The 24,510-nt window shown below is 37.6% G+C and overlaps 1 protein-coding gene across 1 annotated transcript in view; it reads left to right on the forward strand.

The window, feature by feature from the left end:
* The window catches only part of LOC122805989 (vomeronasal type-2 receptor 26-like), an 83,334-nt gene extending 61,426 nt beyond the window's left edge, over positions 1-21,908 (forward strand). The window contains exon 3 of the mRNA XM_044076227.1: positions 20,983-21,908. Within this exon, the coding sequence (XP_043932162.1) occupies positions 20,983-21,908 (926 nt within the window). The remainder of the gene's footprint in view (positions 1-20,982) is intronic.
* Positions 21,909-24,510: the final 2,602 nt, after the last annotated feature.

Genomic DNA, 24,510 nt, shown 5'->3' on the forward strand with positions numbered 1-24,510 from the left:
GGAGTAGCAATGGGGGCATCTTGTGCCACCTTTTATGCCAACGTGGTGCTTCACGTATGGGAGCACAAGTTTGTGTTGGTTCCCCCTTGGGAACAACATCTGCTCCTTTATAGACGTTACCTCGACGATATTTGCATTCTGTGGCAAGGGTCTGAGGACGAGCTTTTGAGTTTTTTTGTCCACATCAACGCAAGTACCAATTTTTTGCAGTTCACCCATTCCATCGATCCAGACCAATTGCATTATTTGGACGTCACCATATACAAAAATTACTTGGACAACAGTTTTCAATCTAAACTGTATCGTAAACCTACTTTTTCCAACTCTGTCCTGTACTTTGAGAGTGCACATCCTTTTTTCCAGAAAAAAGGCATCGTCAAAGGACAACTCATCAGGGCAAGTAGGATTTGTAGTGGACATGACGACTACATGGCAGAAGTCCAGTTTTTGGAAGGTTTGTTCCTAGAAAGGGGCTATCCTTTGGACCTCTTTAAAAGCTTGGTCGAGGAGGTAAATTCCAAAAGAGGAACTGTTTACCCACCCCTTTTGGGCAAGGGAACGGGCACACCAGCCAGTTCCGTTCCCGTCATTACCAATGAATTTAAGAACAGCTTTATCTACACCTATTCTTTGCATTCAAGGGAAATGGAGGAATCTATAAGAAAATATTGGCCTGTACTCGCCCTCTTTGAATTGTTTAGGGGGCTATTGCCTGACCAACCTTCATTTGTAAGGAGAAGGGGTACCAATCTTAAGGAAATATTTGAAAAAAAGCAGAACATTAAAAGGAAGATCAACCCAGCAAGAAAGGGTACGTTCAAATGCGGGGCATGTAGCCAATGCCATGCCATCTTGGAAGAAAAAAGCATCACCATTCCATCCAGAAGGTTTAAAATCTACCCAGCAGGCCATTTTACATGTGGTAGCAAGGGAGTGGTCTATTTAGGCTTCTGCACCACATGTAACAGTTTCTATGTAGGAAAAACGGAAAGGGAATTCCGTGGCGGATATCTGAACATTTTACGATATAAACAAAAAGAAGGAAACCAACGCATTTTACAAGCACTCCCTGACCTGTCCAAACATAAAACTGAGATTTATGGTACTGGAACAAGTTGAGCCTGATGCCAGGGGGGGTGATTGGGAATCAACTCTGGAATACCGAGAACTCCTTTGGCAATTAAAGCTAGATGCTGGGAGACCCCCTGGGCTTAACGGTATGATCAGTATCAAACCACTATTGAAATTAAGAAGGGCAAGACTTTAGTTTGATATTCCTCATATAATTATTTATGACAAGTATCCATGCACACAGACATGTTTTTTACTTAATGGTATATCACACAAAGTTTATGTTAAGGAATGACCTATTGCACAGCACAGTTTAGTTTAATCAAGATACACTGTTCTCTTTTTCTAGCAGGGCTGTCAATGAGGGCAAGAAAATATTATTATACCCACATTGGGCATTAGCTTTATATCACAATTATGTGAACAACAGTTGGTATGTCAAGTCATTCCATCTTATTTCAATTTTCAAAAGAAGTGCAGATTTTTGCACACAGTAAGTTTCACTGCAAAGTTAAATATCAGGGAAATAGTGTACAATGTTTTGCTTATTTTTATGTTATTAACATTTTTAGCAGTAATAGATGCGTCAATGCATTATTTTAAGCATACTCTACCACTAGTTTTATATATTTTGTTTCAATGGAATTTTTAAATATGTGGAAAAGCGCACAGTCTCTTTAAAATGTTAATTGGCAGTGCTTCCTAATTAATTTAGGATTCTCAAGGTATATAAGACACCTGATTTAACAGCATGGTGTCATTTGATAAAGCTCAGAATTTGTCTGAGCGAAAGCGCTTGTGTGTTATCTCTGTGGTTCTGAATAAAGGAATTATTTGAATTTGTTTGGTGCCTACTTGGATTTATTGAATCTGCTTTGGTGAACTTACAACAAACTGTTCCATCTCCTGGCTGTGTGTGCATTTACTTCCTGGTTTGGTTCTTTGCTGTTTAATTGACTTATTTGTAGAACTGTAGTATAAAGAAAGTAATGTGACATAAGGTAGTCTTGTATTTTGGGGGTTATATGTATTTACATTTAGCAGAATTATAGCGCCTTCTCTTTAGGAAAGTAAATTTCCTGTAGAATTTGTCAAGCAGGTTGATAAAATATCCCAGTACTGGTGTTAATGTACTGATTCAGTACAAAGCAAAGTCTAGCTGGCATTTTGGATATATATCGTTGCATAACAGTGGGCTGGTTAACATAATTTCTCTAGTAGTTTAACTGTTGCTGTAATTGTGCTGTTGTCATTGTGGGAGTTAAATGAAGAAGCGACTACTGATAAGGGAATTGTTATCAAAGGCGTTAGCATGCATACTTAATTTCCGCAGTGTCCATACTATCTAAGAATGTGACGGTGGTTGCTAGGTTAGAGAAAATTTATCTTTTCCAATATGAAAGCAAATCAAGTGATTGCTGTGATGTCAATAACTTTGTTTTCTATAATGTATCTACTCCATAGTATGTCTTAAAATAAAGATATGCAGAAAAGCTGAAAGGATGCATGTAGCTTCTTTAGTAACACATCAAAGAATTGCCTAAAGAAATAAATCACATGACATGCAATTAACCATTAGTGCTATGGGATGCTTAAAGAGGCCTCAAGAGAAAATTTAGACCATAATGGAAATTCCAGAACAAAGGACCTTTAATCAGGAGACGTGATCACTGATGATATACCCAATGGACAACACCTCATATGATATAATATATCTGAAAGCCATTTTCAGTAATCAACAGGACTTACACTTTTGCCAATTGTTGCTCAACTTTGGAGATGGTATACATAAGTTAGTGGGCGGGGTTCTCTTTTGACATTGGAGGTGAAGTGGGGCTTTATTCCCTTGCCAAACAATGCTTATTCCATTGTTCACTGAAAATGACTTTATCATCATGAACACCCTCGATCAGATAGTGCATACTCCAATCAGAGAATCATACATACTGGACCTAGTTTTCACCAACATGGAGAGCATTTTACCCTTCACTGTGTCATGTAATCATTAGTGAGGTTGGAACACAAAGCTTTTTGCTTTGAACTAAAAATCAACCCAGAAAACCCAACTAAACCTGTAACAGTTGGGAAATATTCTAAAGTAAGCTGCATCCTATTAACCAATAGTTTTTCAAAATTCCATAACCCCAAAAACACAACTAAGTATGCAGAATTATTCACCGAAACCCTCTATAAGCATGTAAATGGCTGCATTGAGGCTGCCATATCTACAGAGGTAAGACCAAATCTAACACGAAAAACAAACCACAGCAGTGGAATCCTTACCTTAACAGGGTAATATAACAAAAGAAAAGAATCAGGCCAAAATCAAAAAGAGCATCTCTCATAGAGATGAGAGCTCTCTGATTCAACTAATCTAAGATATATAAAAAAGTCCAACAAGGCTAATTATGAGGTAAGGATAGCATCCCATTCCCAGGCTAAGGACAATCACAAGGCCTTCTTCAGTTATGTCAAAAACCTTAAAGGTAACATTTAGCAGTGTGCAGAGCTGGTCATAAATGGCATAATCTTCACTTACCAGCAAAACTGGCTTTAGGCACCACTGAACCTTGTGATCTCTGGGGGCCCCCCTAGTCCTTGGGGGTCCCCATACACAGCAAGTTATTTTATCATAATATTTTGTAACATGTCTATCAAGGCAACAAAAGCTAGTACACCAATCTTGTGTACTTAGTAAACCAGCTCAGTAATTGTAGCTCTGAAATATATCTCTGGTTATAGTAACAGTGTTTTTTCAATTAGCAGGCTTCACATTTCCATGAAATATTTTACCACTGACATTGAGCCCCTGGCTTAGTTAAATCCTGCTGTTGGGTATTCTCTATACTAAAACTAACAACATAGTCAGCTTTAGATCTGCAATATCTTTGGCTGGGGGGGGGGGGGCTTAATCATCCTTGACTGTGTGTGGGCCCCACAAAAGCTGCTGCTGTTTGGAGAATTGAGGAGGAAAACATGTATTCATTTTCTGATTAAGCTCTTACTGAACAGGGCTGAGATATGACCCTGTTTAATAATGAACATGAGCTAGGTAAGCACTAGAGAGATCAGTGGCTAAGAGTTACTGATATCACTGCATACCTTGGATTTTAGGAGGACTGATACTTCCAGTTGTCGGGTATGGTTATATTTTTCAAGGATTTTTATAAATACTAACAGAACATTGGATAGTATATCTCTCATCTCTTTTCCTCAAGAATTATAGACAAAGCAAAAAATATTAGCAGGGTAATGGCTCAAATTCAGGAACACATTTTCAATATTACACTAATCCAGTTAAAAAGTTAATAGAATAGCACATTTTGCATCAATATGTATTTTTTGGACAATAAGTAGTAAACTCTGATCTCTGGATTTATTGACTATAATCCTGAAGGATTTATCAGCAAATTAAACTTTTTACGAGGGACAGAAGAAAATTATGATGCAAAGTCTGTGAAATCAGGGACAGTGACACGTATGCACTACCACTCAAAGAGGTAAATAATAGTGACTTTACCCTTCTACTGTTTGATGACTGTTAAATAGCAGTCACTGGTCTTTTAAGCTCTCCAAGTCTTTTGGGTCACTAATACCATGATAGAAATGGACCCCATTCCTAAGTCAAAGTACGATTAAAGTTCATGAAATTAGTACTGTTTCAATCTTTGATGTCAGCCAGTAGTGCTCTTCGCAGCACCCACAATGTGCCCAGTAATGACTTCTTCTGCAGTTCCTATGGGGTTACATGGACTGGTAACATATCCAAATACAATTGTAAATTATTTTTTATAAGACCCGTTGCTCTTACTACTATTGGAACTATCTGGGTATCTTTCTTCCACAAGGCTTTTATTTCTGCCTGCAGATCCTGGTATTTTATGACTTTGTGTCTCTTTGTACAAAAGACACTGTAGTCACTGGGTGTGGTGATTTCAATGATCAATGCTACTTTTGTCTTCTTTTCTTGGACCACTATATCTGGTTTTCTGCCATCTATCTTTTGAACTGTTGATAATGGGTGATCCCATGTGATATAAACTTCATCATTTTCTATGATGCTTTGTGGCTCATGTTTCCTGTGTTTTTCAGCCACTTCAATACCATAATATTTGCACAATCTCCAGTACAACAGTCACGCCACATTATTATGCTTTTCAGTACACACTCCTTCTGCCATTAATGTGGCGCAAACAGCAACAAGGTGTGTGACTGTTTCCAATTCGGTTTTACAGAACCTACATTTGTCTGTTTTTCCCACATGTTCAATGGACTTTGTAGACAGACGTGTACGTAGCCCACTATCTTGGGCTGCAAATATTAACCTTTCATTTCTTGGTTTGAATTCGCCTCTCCTTAACCATTCCTGTGTTTGTTCTTGATCAACATGAGGCTCTTCCAGAAGTTTTCTATACTTGCAACTATATTTATGTTTTTTCTATATTTCTTGCCTTCTCAACTGGTCCTTCACTGGTCTGGTGTGGGAGTACCAGTGTTGCACAATGTATTGCTATTTGCTGAATTCAGTGTAAAACTAGTATTATGGTTTATGCTTATTTGTGTGTGTAAAATATCACAGATTCTTATCTGTGTGCACTCCCAACAATGCCGGGACACATACATTACTCTTCTGGGTATCAGTAAAAATGCAGTTAACAAGTAATTATATTTCAAAAAAAGGCATAAAAATATATCACAAAATATTCAGGCACTTAGATCTTCTAGGAGTCTGGTGGGATTCACATCCTAGACTGTATAAATGGATTTTGACTTGGACTTTGTGATGGCTGCTGCTCTCTGCTACACCCATTCTAAAACCAGTCCTGCTCAGACATGTGTGTACAGAAGATATCTTTAGGTTGTGTTGGGGGCTGAGGATTGTGTGGTCATTATTTAACTTTCATCATGGCCAAACCTTAGAGGTGTGCACAGGAGGTCATTATATCTTGTGTTTGGGATGGGGACAGTGTGGTCATTGTTTCTTTTACAAATTCTCACTGACTTCAGAGGTATACAAAGAAGGTTACTATAGCATGAGGAGGGACGGTGTGCCATCTGGGAACAACAAAGTAGAATGCATTACTGTAATCATTATTCTTTCACTTTCCTCACAATTGTATATTATTATTATTTATTATTTTACATTTGTTGACTAGGATTGTCCGACTAAGCTGAAGAGCCCTTTTTCAGCGGAGGCCCGGGGAGAAAAGCTCCAACATATTATACAATTTTCATTATAAATTAGCTTTAAATAGCAATGTTACAGTAGTTTGCATTTTGCTTCTTGATTGTGGTGGATTTAATTGTGCTTTGAGACATTCTTCAGAGAATTGTCTGTTTTTCAATGTTACAGTATTATTACAAGGCATTAAGTAGCAATACAATGTTATACAGTGTCAATAATCAGGAGTATTGCATAACTATTTCAAGATGTATAAAAAGAAATATGTCATTAAAATGAGTATAGTTTTTGGGGTAAGTGGTTACAAAAACTCAGTTTTATCATGATGTAGTTGCATGAAGGCAAGACAATTACAATAAAATGTTTCTCATATCAAGCACTTACATGTGGCTGCCTTTGGGGGTTAGAGGTGAGGAGTAAGTGGGCATGCTATGTATATGTATGACAGCAGTCATTTGAAATACATGACTGCAGCCATTTGAATCTCTGCTTTTTCCCAATCTAACAGCAGATAGATGCACAGGCAGTGACTGTTTTTTTTTTTTTGGGGGGGGAATAGGGAGGGAGGCAGTGTAGATTAGAATATATGTGCTGTAGATTTAGATGCATGCCAAAGGTTGAGTGTGCACATATAAATATCAGGCATGTACTATTCCCAGTGCCATTTTGAGAGTGCAGCCAGTGAGTATGTATGATTACAGTAGTTAGTTTGTATATAAGTTACTTAAGTTAAAGTTAGTAAACTTCTATCGTGATGTTTGTATAAAATAAAGCTGCTTGAACAGAACCCATGAAGACTCTTCCATTGTGTCCAAAGTAGGAGAGTGACATGGTGTCAGAACCAGGATCACAGAGAATGATACTCAGAGCTAAGAGATCCAAAGATGACACTAAAGGTAAATTATGAGAAACAAGCATGAAAAAGAGCCAAAAAAGAATCAAAGGTAATGAGAATCTGCACAGACTGCTTATTTTGTAAAAAAAGATAAAATGGGGCATTACAAGGGCACAAACCACATTATTAAACAAGCAGGAGGCACAAAAGATTTATTACCGAAGGGAAATGTTTAAAACTAAGATATTTGACAAAACAATTACCAGAAAAGCAAAACCAGTATGTTTAAAAGCAAACAGAGTATGTTTAAGGCAAAACGGGCATGTTTAAAGTAAAAAGGGCACAAGAAAAGTACAATGGTCATAAAAAGAGATTAAATGAGAAAATCAAAAATAATAAGGGCAAAAAAGAGCACATTAGGTGTAAATAAAGCAAGGCGACTGCATGTTTTTTGGCAATGTGCTGTGTTTTGGCATAACTATGGCTTCGTATTGTATCAAGGGCATAACTAGTGTTATTTGAAGTATCTCAAAGTATGCAAAAGTTCTTACAGTGTGTGCTTATTACTGTGCATTTCTTCTGAAGAGTTGTATATCCATTTCAAAAAGTTTCTTGTGCTGGGTGTGTCTATTCGCAGTGCCACCAATACAGAGTGTTTCTTGCACTGTAAAGAATTGCCTAGCAAGGTAACACCATTCTGAGGAAATTTCAGGGTGCTGTGTACAATTTATTCGCAAAGTGCCATTACTTTGAAATGTTATTGACTCTGAGCTCCTCTTGCCTAGTTCATTCGCATTGTGCAGTTATTTGAAACGTTTCTTAGAATGTTGATACATTTCTGTTGCAATACAGTAAATTCAAGAGTATTACAGTGCCCGAGAGACTTATTTCACAAAGTTCAGTTACAAAGAGGGTTGCATTGTGCAGTTGTTTGATATCTTTCTTATACTGATAAGAGGTGAATTCTTGCAATACAGTAAATTCATGAGTATTACAGTGTCCGAGAGACTTATTTCGCAAAGTTCAGTTATACGAAGGCTTGTTGTGCTGTTGGGCAAAGTTTCAAATACTGGTGTAAATTTCTGGCATATGTGTATGTGTTCGTGCATATGTGCAAAATCCTTCACTGATATGTGTTAATATGGCAAATGGATTTCAAAAGCCCTTACCATTTGTATTTGATCAGGCTATTGCAGAGGACTGGAGAATATTTGAGCAAGAGTACAATATTTTTATACAAGCTGCTTATACAGATAAAGATGCATGCACCAGGGCATTCATTTTGTTAAACCTAGCTGGGTCAGAGGCCATAGATAGACAGCGTTCATTTGTGTATGCACCAGCGGTATATGAGGGAAAAGGTGAAAATCATCATATTCTTGTACAGGCTGAATCAAGGGAAGACCCAGAGTGTCTGAAGTGCAAGTTCAGAGAAATGTATAACCCCCAGACAAATATTACCTTAGAGAGGCTTTTGTTTTACATGAGAGATCAGAAACCAGGGGAAACGTTTGTAGCTTAAATAACTGACCTGAGAAACAAAGCCAAAATGTGTTGGTTTGGTGGCTTAAAGATAAGTTAATAAAGGCCAGACTCATGTGTGGTATTAATAGTGCTGCTGTGAGAAAGATTTACTTCATGACAGTGATTTAACATTGAGTAAAGCCATTGAGATTTGCCAAATCCAAGATGTTACAGAAAAACCTACAAGTATGCTTGCAAGTTAATAGAGCATAGCTTCAGCAGGCTCCAGAGCAAAAAGTAGGCCTAAGCACATGGCAGCCACAGCCTCTGCTAGTTCACCAGGGAAGCCCTGTAGCTTTCCATCAAGTTCTAAGACTAGTTCAGTTAAAGAAGCATGTCCCTCAGTGCAGTACAAACATGAATCAGCAAAACCCAAGTCTAGCTTTATTGTTAACTGTCACAATTGTGGTACCAATCATGAGTCCAGAAGTGAGAAGTGCTTAGCATTTGGTCAGCAATATTACAAGTGTAAAAAATGGAAATATTTTCAAAAGTTTTGCAAATCATGTAAACCCCACACAGTTGTAAAGAAGGGTCACACAAAAAAGCAAGTTGATCAAGTAGATCCACAGCAGTCAGCTTTTTATGTAGATGGGGTATCAGTAATTGGTGAGAGAGCTGATGCAGTGAATTTGTTGACAAAAATCGAAGCGTTTTGTACAGTCCAGATCAATGGTAAATCCACAGAGCTTAAAGTAGACAGTAGTTTAAAGTGTAATGTTATATCACCAGACACATTTGCTAAAGTGAGAACTAATAAGCAACTCAATGTGGCCAGTAGTGCGAAACTTGTTGCTTATGGAGGTGAAGAAATTCAAACCGAAGACTCAGTGATGCTTTCATGTTATTTGGCCAAGAACTGTTACAACTTATTTTATGTAGTCCAAAGACCAATACAGTCATTATTGGGTCTTAAAGACAGTCTGAGAATGAATCTCCTTTCTTTTAACTAAGAAGTTCATCACATAAGTGCATACCCTAGTTCCAATTTTTCTGAAGCCATTTTCTCAGAGTATGCTGATGTTTTTGATGACAAGTTGTGCAAACTTCCAGTTGTATATTCCATGAAGTTAGACCCAGAGGTTACTCCAATAGTCAGACCAGTGAGAAGAGTTCTGATGGTTATGCAAGATAAAGTTAAGGCTGAATTAGATAAAATGGTGCAGCAAGGTGTAATTTGTCCAGTTACAGAACCAACTGAATGGGTGTTGTCTATGGTAGCAGCTCACGAAAAAGGCTCAGATGAAATCAGAATATGTAATGACCAAAGAGATTTGAACAAGGCATTGAAGAGACTACATCATCCAATGCACACAGTCAAAGAGATTGCAGCTGTAATACTGAATGTCACTGTTTTTTTCTGTCTTGGATGCAAAAAGTTCATTTTGGCAAGTGATGCTTAATCACAAATCCTCATTACTAACAACTTTTGGAACCCTGTTTGCCAAATATAGATTCCTAAGAATGCCATTTGGAATAAATTCTGCAAGTGAAGTCTTCCAGCGTGCAATGAAGCAAATTTTTTCGGGTTATCCTTGTGCCATAATAGTAGATGATTTATTGGTTGGAGGCAATGGTGAAGCAGAGCATGACAGAAACCTAAAGCGAGTTCTAGACAGAGCACATGAAGTAAAATTGAAGCTCAACCCTCCAAAGTGTAAATTAAGACTTCCAGAAGTTACATGTGTAGGTCATCAATTTACCAGTACTAGCTTGTGACCAGACTCGACCAAGCAAGCAGCTATTCTTGAGATGTCAGCACCAGATAATGTTCAAGCTCTACAGCATTTCCTAGGCATGGTCAATTATTTAGGCAAGTTTATACCAGACTTCAGTGAGTTGACAGCACCTTTAGGAGAGCTGACATGCAAAAATGTTACATGGTCATGGTTAGAACAACACCAGAAGGCATTTGAAGACCTTAAGCAGAAAACTGCCACCCCACCTACAGTAATATACTATGATGTAAATAAACCAGCCACTCTTTCTTGTGATGATTCAAAATTTGGTCTTGGCACAGTTATTCTTCAAGAGGGAAGACCAGCAGCCTATGCATCTAGAACACTTACCCAAACTGAAATGTAGTATGCTCGAATTGTGAAAGAACTTTTGGCAATAGTATTTTCATGTTCCAAGTTTCATGATTATATTTATGGTTGAGCTATTTATATTGAAACTGACCACTAACCTCTAGTCACTATTCTAAAGAAGCCAATGTATTCAGCTCCAGCGAGATTACAAAGAATGATGCTCAAACTGCAAAAGTACAGTTTCAAAATGGTCTACACGAAAGGCAAGCTACTCTATCTGCCTGATACCTTATTCAGATCACCCAGAAATATGACTGAACAGATTAAACAGAGACTTTTGACTTTGACATGATGCAGTATGTAATTTTTCTACCACTAGGCTTGATGAGTTCACACAAAGACTGATCCAATTTTGCAAAAGCTCAATCACTACATAAATGTTGGATGTCCGTCAAAGCAGTCTAGTGTACCACCTGAAGTGCAAACCTATTTTCCTTACAGAGATGAAGTGTTGATGGAAGATGGCGTTATTTTCAATGGTGGTGACCCAGGTTCCACATCCACTAAGAGAAGAGTGAGAGAACTAGTATTTTGGCCTTCATTACTGAAAGACATTGATAAGGTACTTTCTTCGTGTTCAGTATTCAATAGTACTGGACTGCATTTGCAAAGAGAACCACTTCAGCTAAGTCAAGCTTTTGGACTACCTTGGTCAACAGTAGCCACTGATGTCTTTGAGTGGAAAAATCAACACTACTTAGTATTGGTAGACTTTTACTAGAATTGATTTGAGGTTAACTTACTATCTAACCTAACATCCACTACTGTTATTACCAAGTTGAAATGTAATTTCTCAGTCCATGGTAGTCCACACAAAGTTATCTCTGACAATGGTACTCAATTTACTAGTCAGTTGTTTCAGAAATTTGCAAGATAATGGGTTTTTGTACATATTACTAACAGTCCTGAATATCCACAGTCAAATGGGCTAGCTGAATGTGCAGTGCAGAGTGCAAAGCAATTACTTGAAAGGTCAAAGCATGACAGTACTGATATCTTTTTAAATTTACTTAATCTCAGAAACATACCCCATGATGATATTCTTGGCTTACCTGCTCAAAGACTTCTATCCAGGCAAACCAGGATGATCCTACCTATTAGTTCCAGTTTATTGAGGCCTAAAGCTAAGAACAACAAAACCATCAAGGCTCAATTATTCAAACAGTGTCCTATCCAGAAGTCCAGTTATGATAAATTGAGCAGATTTCTTTGTTTGTTGAGGGAAGGAGAGACAGTGAGAATACAAACAGTGAAAGGTTTCGACTGGATTAGTCAAGTTACAGGTATATGTGTTGAGCCGAAATCCTACCATGTAGAATGTGAGGGTGTGGAGTACAGGAGAAACTGCAGGCATTTTCTTGCTGTACCAGAATCATCATCACAGCTTTGTTCCTTGCCATGCAATCCAACCCATTTGTGCCCCTATGTATCATAGGCATTTATTAGGAGGAGGCATGATAGTTAAGAAGTTACTAGAGGTTATTTGGTGGTGGGTATGTTAGTTGTGGCATTACTGCCTGCCTCTGTTTATCAGAGATTTGGGGGCCAGATCCAGGGTGAATTTCTGAATCGCCATCCATTAGTCAAGAGTATGCCTAAATAGGGTTAGATACGGACTCTGCTTCACATGGATGGGGAACCTGTTCCAGAGCATAGGATCCCCTGAAACACATATCTGTCTCACAACCATGACTTGTTTATGTCACAATCAAATTTTCAATCCTTGGATCTAGTGGTTCTGATGTTGTTCATTTTGCAGATGTGCAAAAGGTCTTTCAGAGCTAGATCCAAGCATGCATCACATGCCAGGGATAGTTTGCCTCTCAGTAACTTGTAGGAGACATAGTATATATAGAGAACTTTAAGGTGAACCAAATAGGACAATGTGTTTGTACCTTGGATTGTCCTGGTAAGGAACCTTTGTTAGCATTCCAACTGCTGTTTATTTCTGGTCAGGTACATGCTGAAGAGACATTCTAATCAATGATGGGTCTAATAGAGGCTGAATAAAGAGGCAGTATGACTTCCTTGGCATGGATGCCATGCCCTTACTTAGAAGTTGAGAGGCATGAAATGATTTTCTTACTCCCTTGGCCACATGTTGGTCAAAGGCCAGATTACTGTCTACATATGTTCCAGATTCCTGACTACTGGGTCAACCCTTAGGGCTGTCTTATTGATGGAGTAATTATCCTGGGTTAAAGTATTCCCAAAAAGGCACTGACATTTAGTCCGTTTCTTTGGCAGCAGTCATTTGTCCATTTTAGACCCTTTTGGAAGATGTTTGTGTTATGGAGGAATCTACGATAACTCCCAATTTGAAGTCATCTGTGAACTTGGTCAGCCAGAGGCCCTTGACATTAGCCTTTACCTCCAAGAAGTAGATGCCAAAAAGAAGTGGTCCCAGCTCAGAGCCATGAGGTACTTTGGCTAGTGACTGGTCACTTAATGGAGGTGGCATCACCAAATGTGACTTCCTGCATCCTGTTTGTGAGCCAGCTGACAATCCATTGACTTATGTAGAGGTTTATGCCCACTTTAGTGAGTTTGTCAACTACACCTGGGTGGAATATTATATTGAATGCCTTACCAGGTCCAGGTAGGTGGCATGCACCATTTTCCCCTCACCCATTGCCTTGGTGATATTCTAAAAGAAATCCATCAGATTCAGTAAGCTTGATTTTTCCCTTGACAAACCCAAACTGTGTTAGGTAAGTGCCTGAAGGTTGCTTATGTCTTTGTTGATCATTTCCATGACAATTATTTTCATGGATTTGCATATTGGACGAGTCAGATTAATAGGTCTGTAGTTCCTAGGTCAGTTGATGATCCACCCTTGTGAAGTATGATAACAGTTGCAGTCCTCCATTCTCATGGTACAAATCCTGTTTTGTGGCTATAGTTGAAAAGTGACTCAAGTGGTCTTGAAAGGTTGTTTTTCAAGCCTAGCACTCATCCATATTGGTGATTGCCAGGTCCAGTATATTTGAACCTCTGGTGGATGTGTCGACTATCTGGTCAAAGGTATTTGTGTGGAATCATTTTGCCTGTGGCTATGAGGCAGTGTATGTTGCCCAGTCTGTAAAGGAGTAAAGTCTCCCATGAACAGGGTATTAGGGTAATGGTGAGTGTCTCCAGTAGGTCTCGGTGTGAGCGTTGGGATTCTAGGGACATAGATGGTAATACATATCTTGCTAGGATATTGTATGTGACTTTGTCTATGGTGATTTGCATACAGATCAATGACAGGGCCTTGTCCTGTTTAACCAACGTAGAATTATGCTTACTACTAATATAGATTGAGACTCCTCCACCTTTTGTCCCTGTCTGGGCAGCTGATGGTATAAATGTATGTAATGCACTGAAGTCTTGCAGTGCTGGAAAAGTTTTGATGGATTTAAACGGGCCTATATCACTTCGATGAAACAGCTGAAGTTTGAACACCATATGTTAAAATTTCTAACCTCGAAGTTCAAAAACATTGAAGTCTTAGAGGGAAAAAAATTGCTGTTCCAAGAAACACACACACAACACAAGCACACCAAAAAAATAGCAATCCACACACATACACTTAAAATCCTACATCTAACCCTACACTAAAATGTACATACACTACTATCTATCCACTTACCTTAACCCAAACCCTAACCCTAAGGTCCGTCATTATCGCACACTCACCTGACCCGCACCCTAACCCTAGCTCACCTATCCCGTCCTAACCCTAAAGTCTGTCACTATCACATATGGTGTTCGAACTGCTGAAGTTTTGACGAACCGATAGGAACCTGATTTAAACCATGTGTTGGTAACAGCATAGATGTCTACACTCTCCAGAGTGAAGAGAGATCATAGGGTGTGGAGTTTCTTGTTTTGGCTCCTAGCATTGAGGAGTAACACTTTTAAATTGTATAGATAATATACTATTTATTACTGACAATGTAGTTACAAGTTCTACACAGAGGAGTACAACTATTCTCATGTAAACAAATTAAAATATTCAAAACAAATATATGGTTAACATGCCCTGTAGGTTTAAAACAGCATTAATCCATAATTCTCAGTATAGTAGTATTCAAGGCAGTATATGAACTAGATAGAAAGCTGATATGCATATCTGATTTAAGTGCAAATATATTGGTAGCCTTAGACAGTAATAAGCAACAGACAGCAAAAAAAGTAACTGATCCAAAAACTGCATCCCTTAATGCAAGAATAAAAATCTTGAATATTTAAGAAAGAAATGCAGCACAATAAAGGATTTTCTGCCCAGCAACTGCATACATAATTAACATTTTTAAATTGTGTTTTGAAGAAAATTTTCCTCAAAAAAGAAAAGAAAACAAAACAAACAAAAAAAAACAGTCTCATAGTGTCTTGGAGTGTATTCTTCTCCAACATTTGCTTCACTGCAAGCATTGCACCATTTGTACTCGATTCAGATCTGAATCTGAACTATTCTTCTGTTTTGGTTTATCACTCTCTCTTGCAGCATGCAATAAAGATAATTTTTTCGGGTTATCCTTGTGCCATAATAGTAGATGATTTACTGGTTGGAGGCAATGGTGAAGCAGAGCATGACAGAAAACTAAAGAGAGTTCTAGACAGAGCACATGAAGTAAAATTGAAGCTCAACCCTCCAAAGTGTAAATTCAGACTTCCAGAAGTTACATATGTAGGTCATTAATTTACTAGTGCTAGCTTGTGACCAGACCCAACCAAGCAAGCAGCTATTCTTGAGATGTCAGCACCAGATAATGTTCAAGCTCTACAGCATTTCCTAGGTATGGTCAATTATTTAGGCAAGTTTATACCAGACTTCAGTGAGTTGACAGCACCTTTGGGTACCTCCATATCTCATGTCATTGTGAGTATTGTTCATGCTGACTAATAATTTAGACATTTATACTTTTATGATAACATATGTTATCTTACCTCAGAGCTGGGCAAGTGGGGAGGCTACCCTAGGAGCAAGCTGAGTTGAAAACAACTTGCTAGTATGTAGTATTAAAAAAAAAAACTTTTTTAAGTGTGTGTTTCTTGTATAGCTTTTTTTATTCCTAAATTATGAATGTGTATCAATTTTTTTTCAATATAAGCAATTGCATTAATTATTATGTTACCTGACAAAAATATAGCATACTGTATTATGCTGCAGGGAATTATTTCAGTTTATAGAAACTGAGATATATCACAATTCTTTATTACAGTTTCATTTAAGGATATGTTTACACATTCACCATTATTTTTCTTGTCAGGATAGTAATGTAGAATATTATAGCAATAACCCATGCCTGGGTGTGGGTAATGCTGGATTTACCCATGGTTGGTGTGGTTTGGTCATGAGGGCAAAGCCCGAGTGGCCAAACAAAGCCAACCGTAGGTAAATCCAGCATTACCCACACCCAGAAGTGGGTTATTGCTATTATACAATGACATTATTTAAAAAAAAAAATTACTTTTCTTAAATAATGGCATTGTATAATGCCTCCTTGCTGCCCTTCCGCAGCTGTCTGGTATTCTGCGGCAGTTCTGATGTACTGCGCATGCGTATGCCTACGCAGTACATCAGAGCTGTGGGCAAAAGCAATGGAGAAAGCAAGATCTCCATTGCTTTTTACAAACTGTTTTGCTATGTTAAATGGGTTTAACATAGTGAGACAGCTTTAAAAAAAGTAATGGAGAATCTCCATTGCTTATTTTAAAGCTGTCTCGCTATGTTAAACCCATTTAACATAGCGAGATTTGAAAAGCAACGGAGAAAGCAAGATCTCCGTTGCTTTTTACAAACTGTTTCGCTATGTTAAATGGGTTTAACATAGCAAGACAGCTTTAAAAAAAGCAACGGAAAATCTCCGTTGCTTTTTTTAAAGCTGTCTCGCTATGTTAATCTCGTTTAAAATAGCGAGACAGTTTTGCTGTAAAAAAGATTTATAGTAATGGTAAAAGTCTGGGCGACTGGACCTTTCTCCATTACTATAACTTGGATTTACAACGTGCACGCTGACCAATCAGCATGCACGTTTTTGAATATTAATGGGGGGTTGTTGTATAATGTACTGGTTAATGTTTTTAGTTCATTCAAAATTAAAAAATTTCACCCAAGCTAAGGGAAACATTATTTTTTTGCATTTTTAAAATGATTGCATACCATTATTAAGTTGAGATATGGAAAAAACAGTAAAAAATTGATCAGGTGTGTATACATAATAACTGCAGATTGGTTGAAGTGCTTATTAAGTTAGGTTAAGTAAAGTATATGGATAGGGCTATCCTGGACTAGTACATGAGAGAGGCAGTTTTTAGATGCTATGTGATCTTAGTTTTGAAATAAGATAGTTTTTCAGTGAGTTTAAGATCCTGAGGGCTAGCATTCCAAAGTCTGGAAACATAGTTAGAATATGTTAATCACCTGTCCTATTGTTGGATTTAGTTATGAATAACAATGATTTGTTGTTGGATCTTATGGGTGTGTTACAAGCATAGTGTTGAATTATATTTTGGAATGAGGGGCAATCATGTATATATAATGTTGTGGGCAGTGATTAATTGGGTGTATATTAACTGTTGTGGCAGTTGTAACCAGTGTAGTGCTTTTAAAGTAGTGCAGCAGTGAGTTTTGTGGGTAGTGTTTGCAGAGAATTTAACTATTTTATTATAGCATATGTTCAATTTTGTTTTGTCAGATTTATTCAGGTTTGCTAATATTAGTGATGCATAGATGAAGTATGGGAGACGGTATGCTCTTGCCATGGTATATCTGCTAGAGTCTGTATGCTTTGTAGAGAGTGCCTAATTTAATATGTGTTTTTTGATGACTTGTAGTATGTGTTGGTCAAATTTAAGTTTTTATCTCTACTAAGACCCCGAATAGCTTAGTTTGGGAGACTGCTTCTGTTTAGCTTTTATTGTTGGAGTAGATGTGGAAGGAGGACTTTAGATCTGAGTATTTTTGGGGAATAAACAACATTAGTTTTGTTTTCTTAGGGTTCAGTAGCAAGTGGTGTCTGGATAGCCAGGATTATATTTCTGTGAAAAAGAGCTGAATGATTTCTAGTAGTTTAGGGATGATGAGGGCAGAGCAGATGAGGGTGGAGTTGTCACCATATTGTACAAAATTGGCACTATTTGTTGCAGTATGCAATTGGTTTGTGAATATGTTAAATAGCAGTGTTCCTAGAATTGGGACTCGTACAGTAATTGGCAGGGGTGGACAGAGTAGGTGTTGCTATTTGATGACCTATTCTCTTGAGGACAGGTAACTTTGGAATCAGGACAGTGCTGATGGGGCAAGATTGAGGGACGATAGTGCTACGAGTACTTTTTCATGAGAGACTATGTCAAAGGCTTTAGACAAGTCTATGAAGAGCAAGAACAGTAGGCTGCCTTCATTTCTATGCTGTTTAATGGTATTTGTGTAATTTAGTAGGGAAGTTACAGTGCTGTGCTTGGGTCATAAACCATGATGCGTCTTGGAAATAAGGTTATTGTTTGTGAGGTGTCTAATGACTTGATTATGAATGCACCTTTCTTGTATTTTAGATAAGGGAGATAATATTGCTATTGGTGTGTCTGTAGCTAGTTCAATTGAGCTACCACCTTTGTGTAATGGAATAATGCATGGCATTTTCCATAGACTTGGGACATGGTTTTCTGTTATGGAGTGATTAATGAGTATAGAGATAGGTAAAGCCAGTGCTTTCGATTTTAGCCTTAAGAATTCAGCTGGTAACTTGTATGCTGCTAAAGTTGTTGGTTTTAATATGTCTGGTACTCTTTTTGCTGAGGAGGTTTGGATAGATGTAATGGTAAACTCATTGGCAGTACTAATTTAAGGTGGTGTGATTGGACAGGAATGTATGTGTTTTAGTGGAGTAGCAATAGGACAGAATTTATAAAATAAGAATTAAATTGAATAGCAATATTGCAATCATTATTATTAATTGGCCAGAGTGGAGAAGTCTATTTATAAAGGACCAGAATAGTTTTGGATTTTGTTTTTTCATATTTGTTTTGAAGCATACAGCAACAAAATTGTTTATCTTTCTACATTTTTTGTAAGGTTTCTAAGGTGTTTGAAAGTTTGGAAGTAATCCTGTTTATTTTTTTTGTGTACCAAATTTTCCATGCATCGTCTCTTTGTTTAAGAAGCCCTCCAGTTTCCTTTGTAAGCCAGGATGTTGTGACATATTTCATTATTTTGATGAGAGGGGTACCACTCGGTTAAGGACATAAAGGAAGGTTTCATTAAAGTGGGAAACAGCATCATCTGGGGTAGTGGTTTGAGGATATTCCAAGTTCATAGATGGAAGGTTGATATTAAAGTATTTTTGTTGAAGTTTTTTTTTTTAGGTTATGTGTCTAGTTATATTTTATTGACCTACATATATATGTTTAGTTTGTGCCTCAGTATGTATGTATGTTATGAGAGGATAACTTCTCCTGTCTCATAAGAATCCTATTAGGTTTATGGTAGAGATTTATTTGGTTAAGATTCAGTCAAGTGTTGATTGTCTATTATTTTACCAAATCTTGTGGTGGTTTGTATGAGCTGAGAGAAACCATATAGAGTTAGGAAGATTGAGGGAGTGTCTGAGTTACATGACTGCCAATCGATATTTAGAGCCTCATGATTTTAGTTTCTTGATGTATATTGTGTGATATCCAATGAAGTATTTCTTCTGTTATAGGTATGTTATTTCCTGGGGGATATACATTCCAGCAATCGTAAAGGATTTCCTTGGGTTAATCTGAAGATGTGTTATAATTATTTCTGCTGAATTAAATATGGTTGGTTTAAGGGTATGGAGTTTTACATTAATATTTTTCTTGAAAACTACTGCTTTGCTGCTTCCTCTTCTATTTTTTTTTTTCTATTTCTTTGTGTATATTATAGCCGGAGTGTAGGATTTCATTATTTTTTACTTCTGCTTTTAGCCATGCATCAGTTATTACAGCTATGTCAGGCGAATATTAAGAAGAAAGTTGCTTGTTATGCTTCTTTGGTTTAGGTTTATGAAGCACAAGGTTTACCCTTAGGTGGTCGTGTATGGAAGGTTAAAACTGCCAGATTTCTATGAGTTGGGACTGGCATTGTTTTTATTAATGGGGCCTGGGTTAGGGTGTATGTCTCCACTAAGTCTGAGTTTTGTATATATGGGTTGATGGGAGTACAGCCATTTTGTTTTTTTATTTTATTGTTGTTTTGGGTTGGGAAAGGTATTATTTGGTGTAGAGGGAGAGCTTCAGTGATTTGGTGGTTGAGTGTGGTAGTATTTTACTTGAGGTAGTATAGGAAATAATATTAAAATAATTATTTATATTGAAATAATTTTGGGGAGAAAGCAGAGAGGAGGTTTAGTATTGTGGGGAGGTAAAGTAAAATTAGTGACAGGAATTTTGATAGTACTGAGGCTGAATAATTTTATGAGTTGCAGTAGTACTGTGGCTGCAAAAATAGTGGTTTTGAATGAGAAGGTTAGAATTGCTTATAGGTGGGAGGATCACAGTTAAAGTTAGTGTTGGGTAGGTGGGTTATTTTATTATATTCAGCTATTTGTTAGCCGGCTAGATAGGGTGGAATCTAGTGTGTATAAATATAGCTGTGGTGGAGGTGGGTGGGAATTGGGGTTAGAGTAGGGGAGTGACAGAACAGGTTAGATCTTGGCAGACAAAGTGTTTTCTTAAAAGAAAAAAAATCAGTGGGGTGTCCTTGGCAGTTGGTAAGTATTTTGTAAAAAATAATTTGTGTATGACTACTTGCGTTTATCACTTGTACACACAGTAGTATGAAGCAGGCTTTGTTATGAGCAGTTTCTAGTGAAACTATTTATCATAGTAGCTGATCAGTGTGTGTATAGTGGAAAGAAAGTTGTTGTGTGCCTGTTAAGAGACAAGAAAATGTAAATAGATGACTTAGTTAGGAGGGCATAAGAAAAACAGCACTGTCTCTCTGTATCAGATGAAAGAGTCTAAAAATATTTATATGAAATGCGTTTTTTAGACCTTTTCCCCAGTTAACTCCTGTAATGCTATAGAAGGGACTCATCCCTATCCCCAGATGATTTTTGTGAAATCTTTTTCTGTTTACTGTTACTTTCTACCTGACATTTGCTGCAGTTTTTTTGTCATCAGAATCAGCTTTCTCAAAGCATTTCCTAACAGACATCAGAGACACAGGCCAGCAGTCCTTTTCTAGACTTTATGATAAAATATATAATGATGTGTTAACAATTACATATTTAACTAGAACTGGCTCACTTGTGTTCATTTTTTTTTCCAAGATGCTGTGAGCTGCCTGAAATGTGAAGAGGATTTCTGGTCCAATGAGAAACGAGATATGTGCATTCCAAAAAGCCTAGAATACCTGTCTTATGAAGATCCTATTGGAGCTACACTAGTTTTTTTCTCTGTTACCCTGAGTGGGTTGTCAGTTACCATTTTCTGTATTTTTATTAAATTCAAGGATACTCCTGTAGTCAAGGCTAACAATTGTGAGCTCAGCTATTTTCTGTTAAATGCCCTTACACTCTGCTTCCTTTGCTCCCTATTGTTTATTGGATGGCCTATGAAACTGAACTGCATGTTTCGTCAAGTAGTGTTTGGTTTGACTTTTTCCTTCTGTGTGTCATGCATTTTGGCAAAAACAGTCACAGTGGTAATTGCTTTCAGTGCAACAAAGCCAGGAAGTAGACTGAGGAACTGGGTAGGATCTAGGGTACCTGCTTCCATTGTAATCATTGGATCACTGGTTCAGATGATTATATGCCTTACTTGGTTGTCCATTTCTGCTCCATTCCCAGAAGTTAACAAGACCTCACAAGCTGGAAAGATAATCATCGAGTGCAATGAAGGCTCAGCATTTGCCTTTTGGAGCATGGTGGGATACTTGGGTTTGTTAGCTGTTGTCTCTTTTATTGTTGCCTTCTTAGCCAGGAACTTACCTGGCAGCTTCAATGAAACCAAGCTCATTACCTTTAGCATGCTTGTATTTGTCAGTGTGTGGCTGTCATTTATTCCTGCATACCTGAGCACCAGGGGAAAATACATGGTAGCTGTGGAAATTTTTGCCATCTTAGTTTCTAGTGCTGGAATGCTTGGCTGTATATTCTTACCCAAGTGTTACATTATAATACTGAGGCCAGAAATGAACACCAAAGGGTATATGGTTGGAAAAACTGACATAAAAACTCCATCAACCAATAACTGACAAGTAATCTGAGATCCAAAATGTTCTTTAATAAATGGAAGGTACCTTTAGTTTAACACTGAACTGTTACTTTAGAATGTAGTGGTAGATAGTTATATGAACTCTCCCCACCTATCTCACTGTGTGAAGATGGACTATAGGGACTTGGTCAACTTTCCTAGTTGACCAAGTTTCCTTATCAGCTATGAAAGGCATGTTTTGTAATTATGCTGTACACAAATGTTAACACATACATCAAAAAGTGACCAGTTTGCTCTAAAAGCACTACAGGGATAGTATTTTTTCCAATTTATAAAACTTTTGAGTGGGCTATATAGGAATAAAAGGGCTGTTTTACCACTGAAAAAAATATCCAGATCCCTTATACTTTGGGTGAGTGAATATCCCGTATGTGTTTACATAACCATGTGCTTCGTAGACAGAGAGGGCTGTTTTGCATCCACTTCAGCTTCCACTATTGCTTATAAGAGGTCTCATTCTACTACCTTAAGACCACACTTTAGCAAACTAACAAAGAGCTCAAGGGAACCATAAGGAAGTTCAGAGCTGAGTATGAACTTAAAATAGCCACTAAAACCTAAAATAACTGCAAATCTTCCTTTAATTATGGCAGGAAGTTAAAAACTAACACCAGTCAGTGTTTGGTGCTAGTTCACAATAATGCTATAGTCTCTGGCGCCAAAGAAATAGCTAACATCCTAGTTAACAAATGTATTGCAAATTTTATTCCACCCCCAGTTATGGCTATCCCACAAGTTCCACAATCCCAGCCACCTCCTTTAATTACTATGTAACAAGTTCTCTCAGCCTTTTCAAAAATTAAGAATACTTAATTCATGGGGACTGGCAACATAACAGGTTGCCTAATTATCAATGTAAAATATGGCCTTTTTGAACCCTTAATCTCTTTATCCTAAGCCTCTCTACCAGCTATGTTCCCAAAGCCTAAAAAGAACACCATTATAATGCCATTACACAATGGTGGCCCAGCCTGGACCTTATTAACAATAGACTCATTAGTCTCACTAGCTTTGTATGTAAAGCTATGGAGCACATCATCTCACACATCATTAATCTGGACATTGAAAATCTCTTAATCTTGAACCCTCATTAATATGGGTCTATATTAGATCAGCGAACGCTTGAACAAGTGAACGCTGATTGATCAACCTTATTTTGGCGAAAGTTAAAAATATCGAAGCAACAGAAACTTGAATTTTTTCCTAGGGAAAGAATTTGGTTTTCCGTTTCTGTTGCTTCGGTATTTTCAGTGCTGTGGTGGAAAGTTACGGGTCATATTCAGGTAAGTGTGCGATTGTGTGGATGTGAGTGTTAGGGTGTGTTAGGTGAGTTAGGGTTAGGGCTCAGGTTAGGTATGTGTGCGATTGTGTGGACATGAGTGTTAGGGCGGATTTAGGTGAGTTAGGGTTAGGGAGCGGGTGAGGTAAGTGTGCGATAGTGACGGACCTTAGGGTTAGGGTTTGGGTTAATGTAAGTGGATAGTTAGTGGTGTGTGCATAGTTTAGTGTAGGGTTAGGTGTCAGATTTTAGGTGTATGTGTGTGGATTTCTGTTTGTTTGGTGTGCTTGTGTTGTGTGTATGTGTTTTGGATCAGCGTTTTTTTTCCCTAGGAAAAAATTGCTGATCTGACAGTTTGAGATTGTAAGCTTTCGCTTACATAAGATCGATCAATCAGCGTTCGCTTTTTTAAGCGTTCGCTGATCTAATATAGACCCCATTAATATGGCTTTATCAAAGGAAAATCCTGCCTCTTTAGTTAACTAATTTCTTTGAAAAAGTAACTGAAGTAGTGGATAGTGGTCATGCAGAGCATACAGCATTTCTAGACCTGATCAATGCCTTTGACTCTATTCCCCCATGGAAGCATTATTAAAAGATTTATAAATCTGAAAAAAGAAGCCTTATACTGTGTGGTGGATAGCTGTCTTTCTGACAGAACCCATGTGGGTAGAGTAGCAGTTGCAACTTCTGAAAGCAAAAAGGTTACCAGTGGTATACTACAGGGCTTAGTTTTGGGTCATCTCCTATTTTGTATATATTTCTTAGACCTTCAGGTGAGCACTTCTGGCCTACAGTTAACTATGTTTGCAAATGACTGTAAATTGAGTATTGTTAGTTGATCATCAACTAACTTACAATTGCTCCAACACAATTTAGACCATGTTAACAGTTGGTGCAAGGACAATGGTCCCAAATTAAATGTAAAAAAAAAAACTGTACCGTAACAGATCCTACAACTTGAGAGATCTCGGAGATTCATAACTAAAAAGATGAGTGGTCTCAAATGTCTTAGTTATTACAAGAGAATGGCAGCCCTTTCTCTGTAGTCAGTCTTTTACAACTGTTTGTACAGAACATGCACCACTCCAATAAAACACTATTATAAAGGATCTGTGTAGACTTGCTGATAATTCCTTATCATATGACCATCATGTCTCCACAATACTTTGGAAAGCATTTTATCTGGCCCCATCTAATTTCCAAAGACATCTCCATTAGATCCAAAGAAATCTTAATTCCCCTCTGCTTATATCTTATCAGACCCATTATTGAAAAGAATGCCACCTTTGGCATGTTTTTA

Source organism: Protopterus annectens, chromosome 7.part0 (assembly GCF_019279795.1).
Source record: "Protopterus annectens isolate FY-2018-M chromosome 7.part0, PAN1.0, whole genome shotgun sequence".
Taxonomy (NCBI): domain Eukaryota; kingdom Metazoa; phylum Chordata; order Ceratodontiformes; family Protopteridae; genus Protopterus; species Protopterus annectens.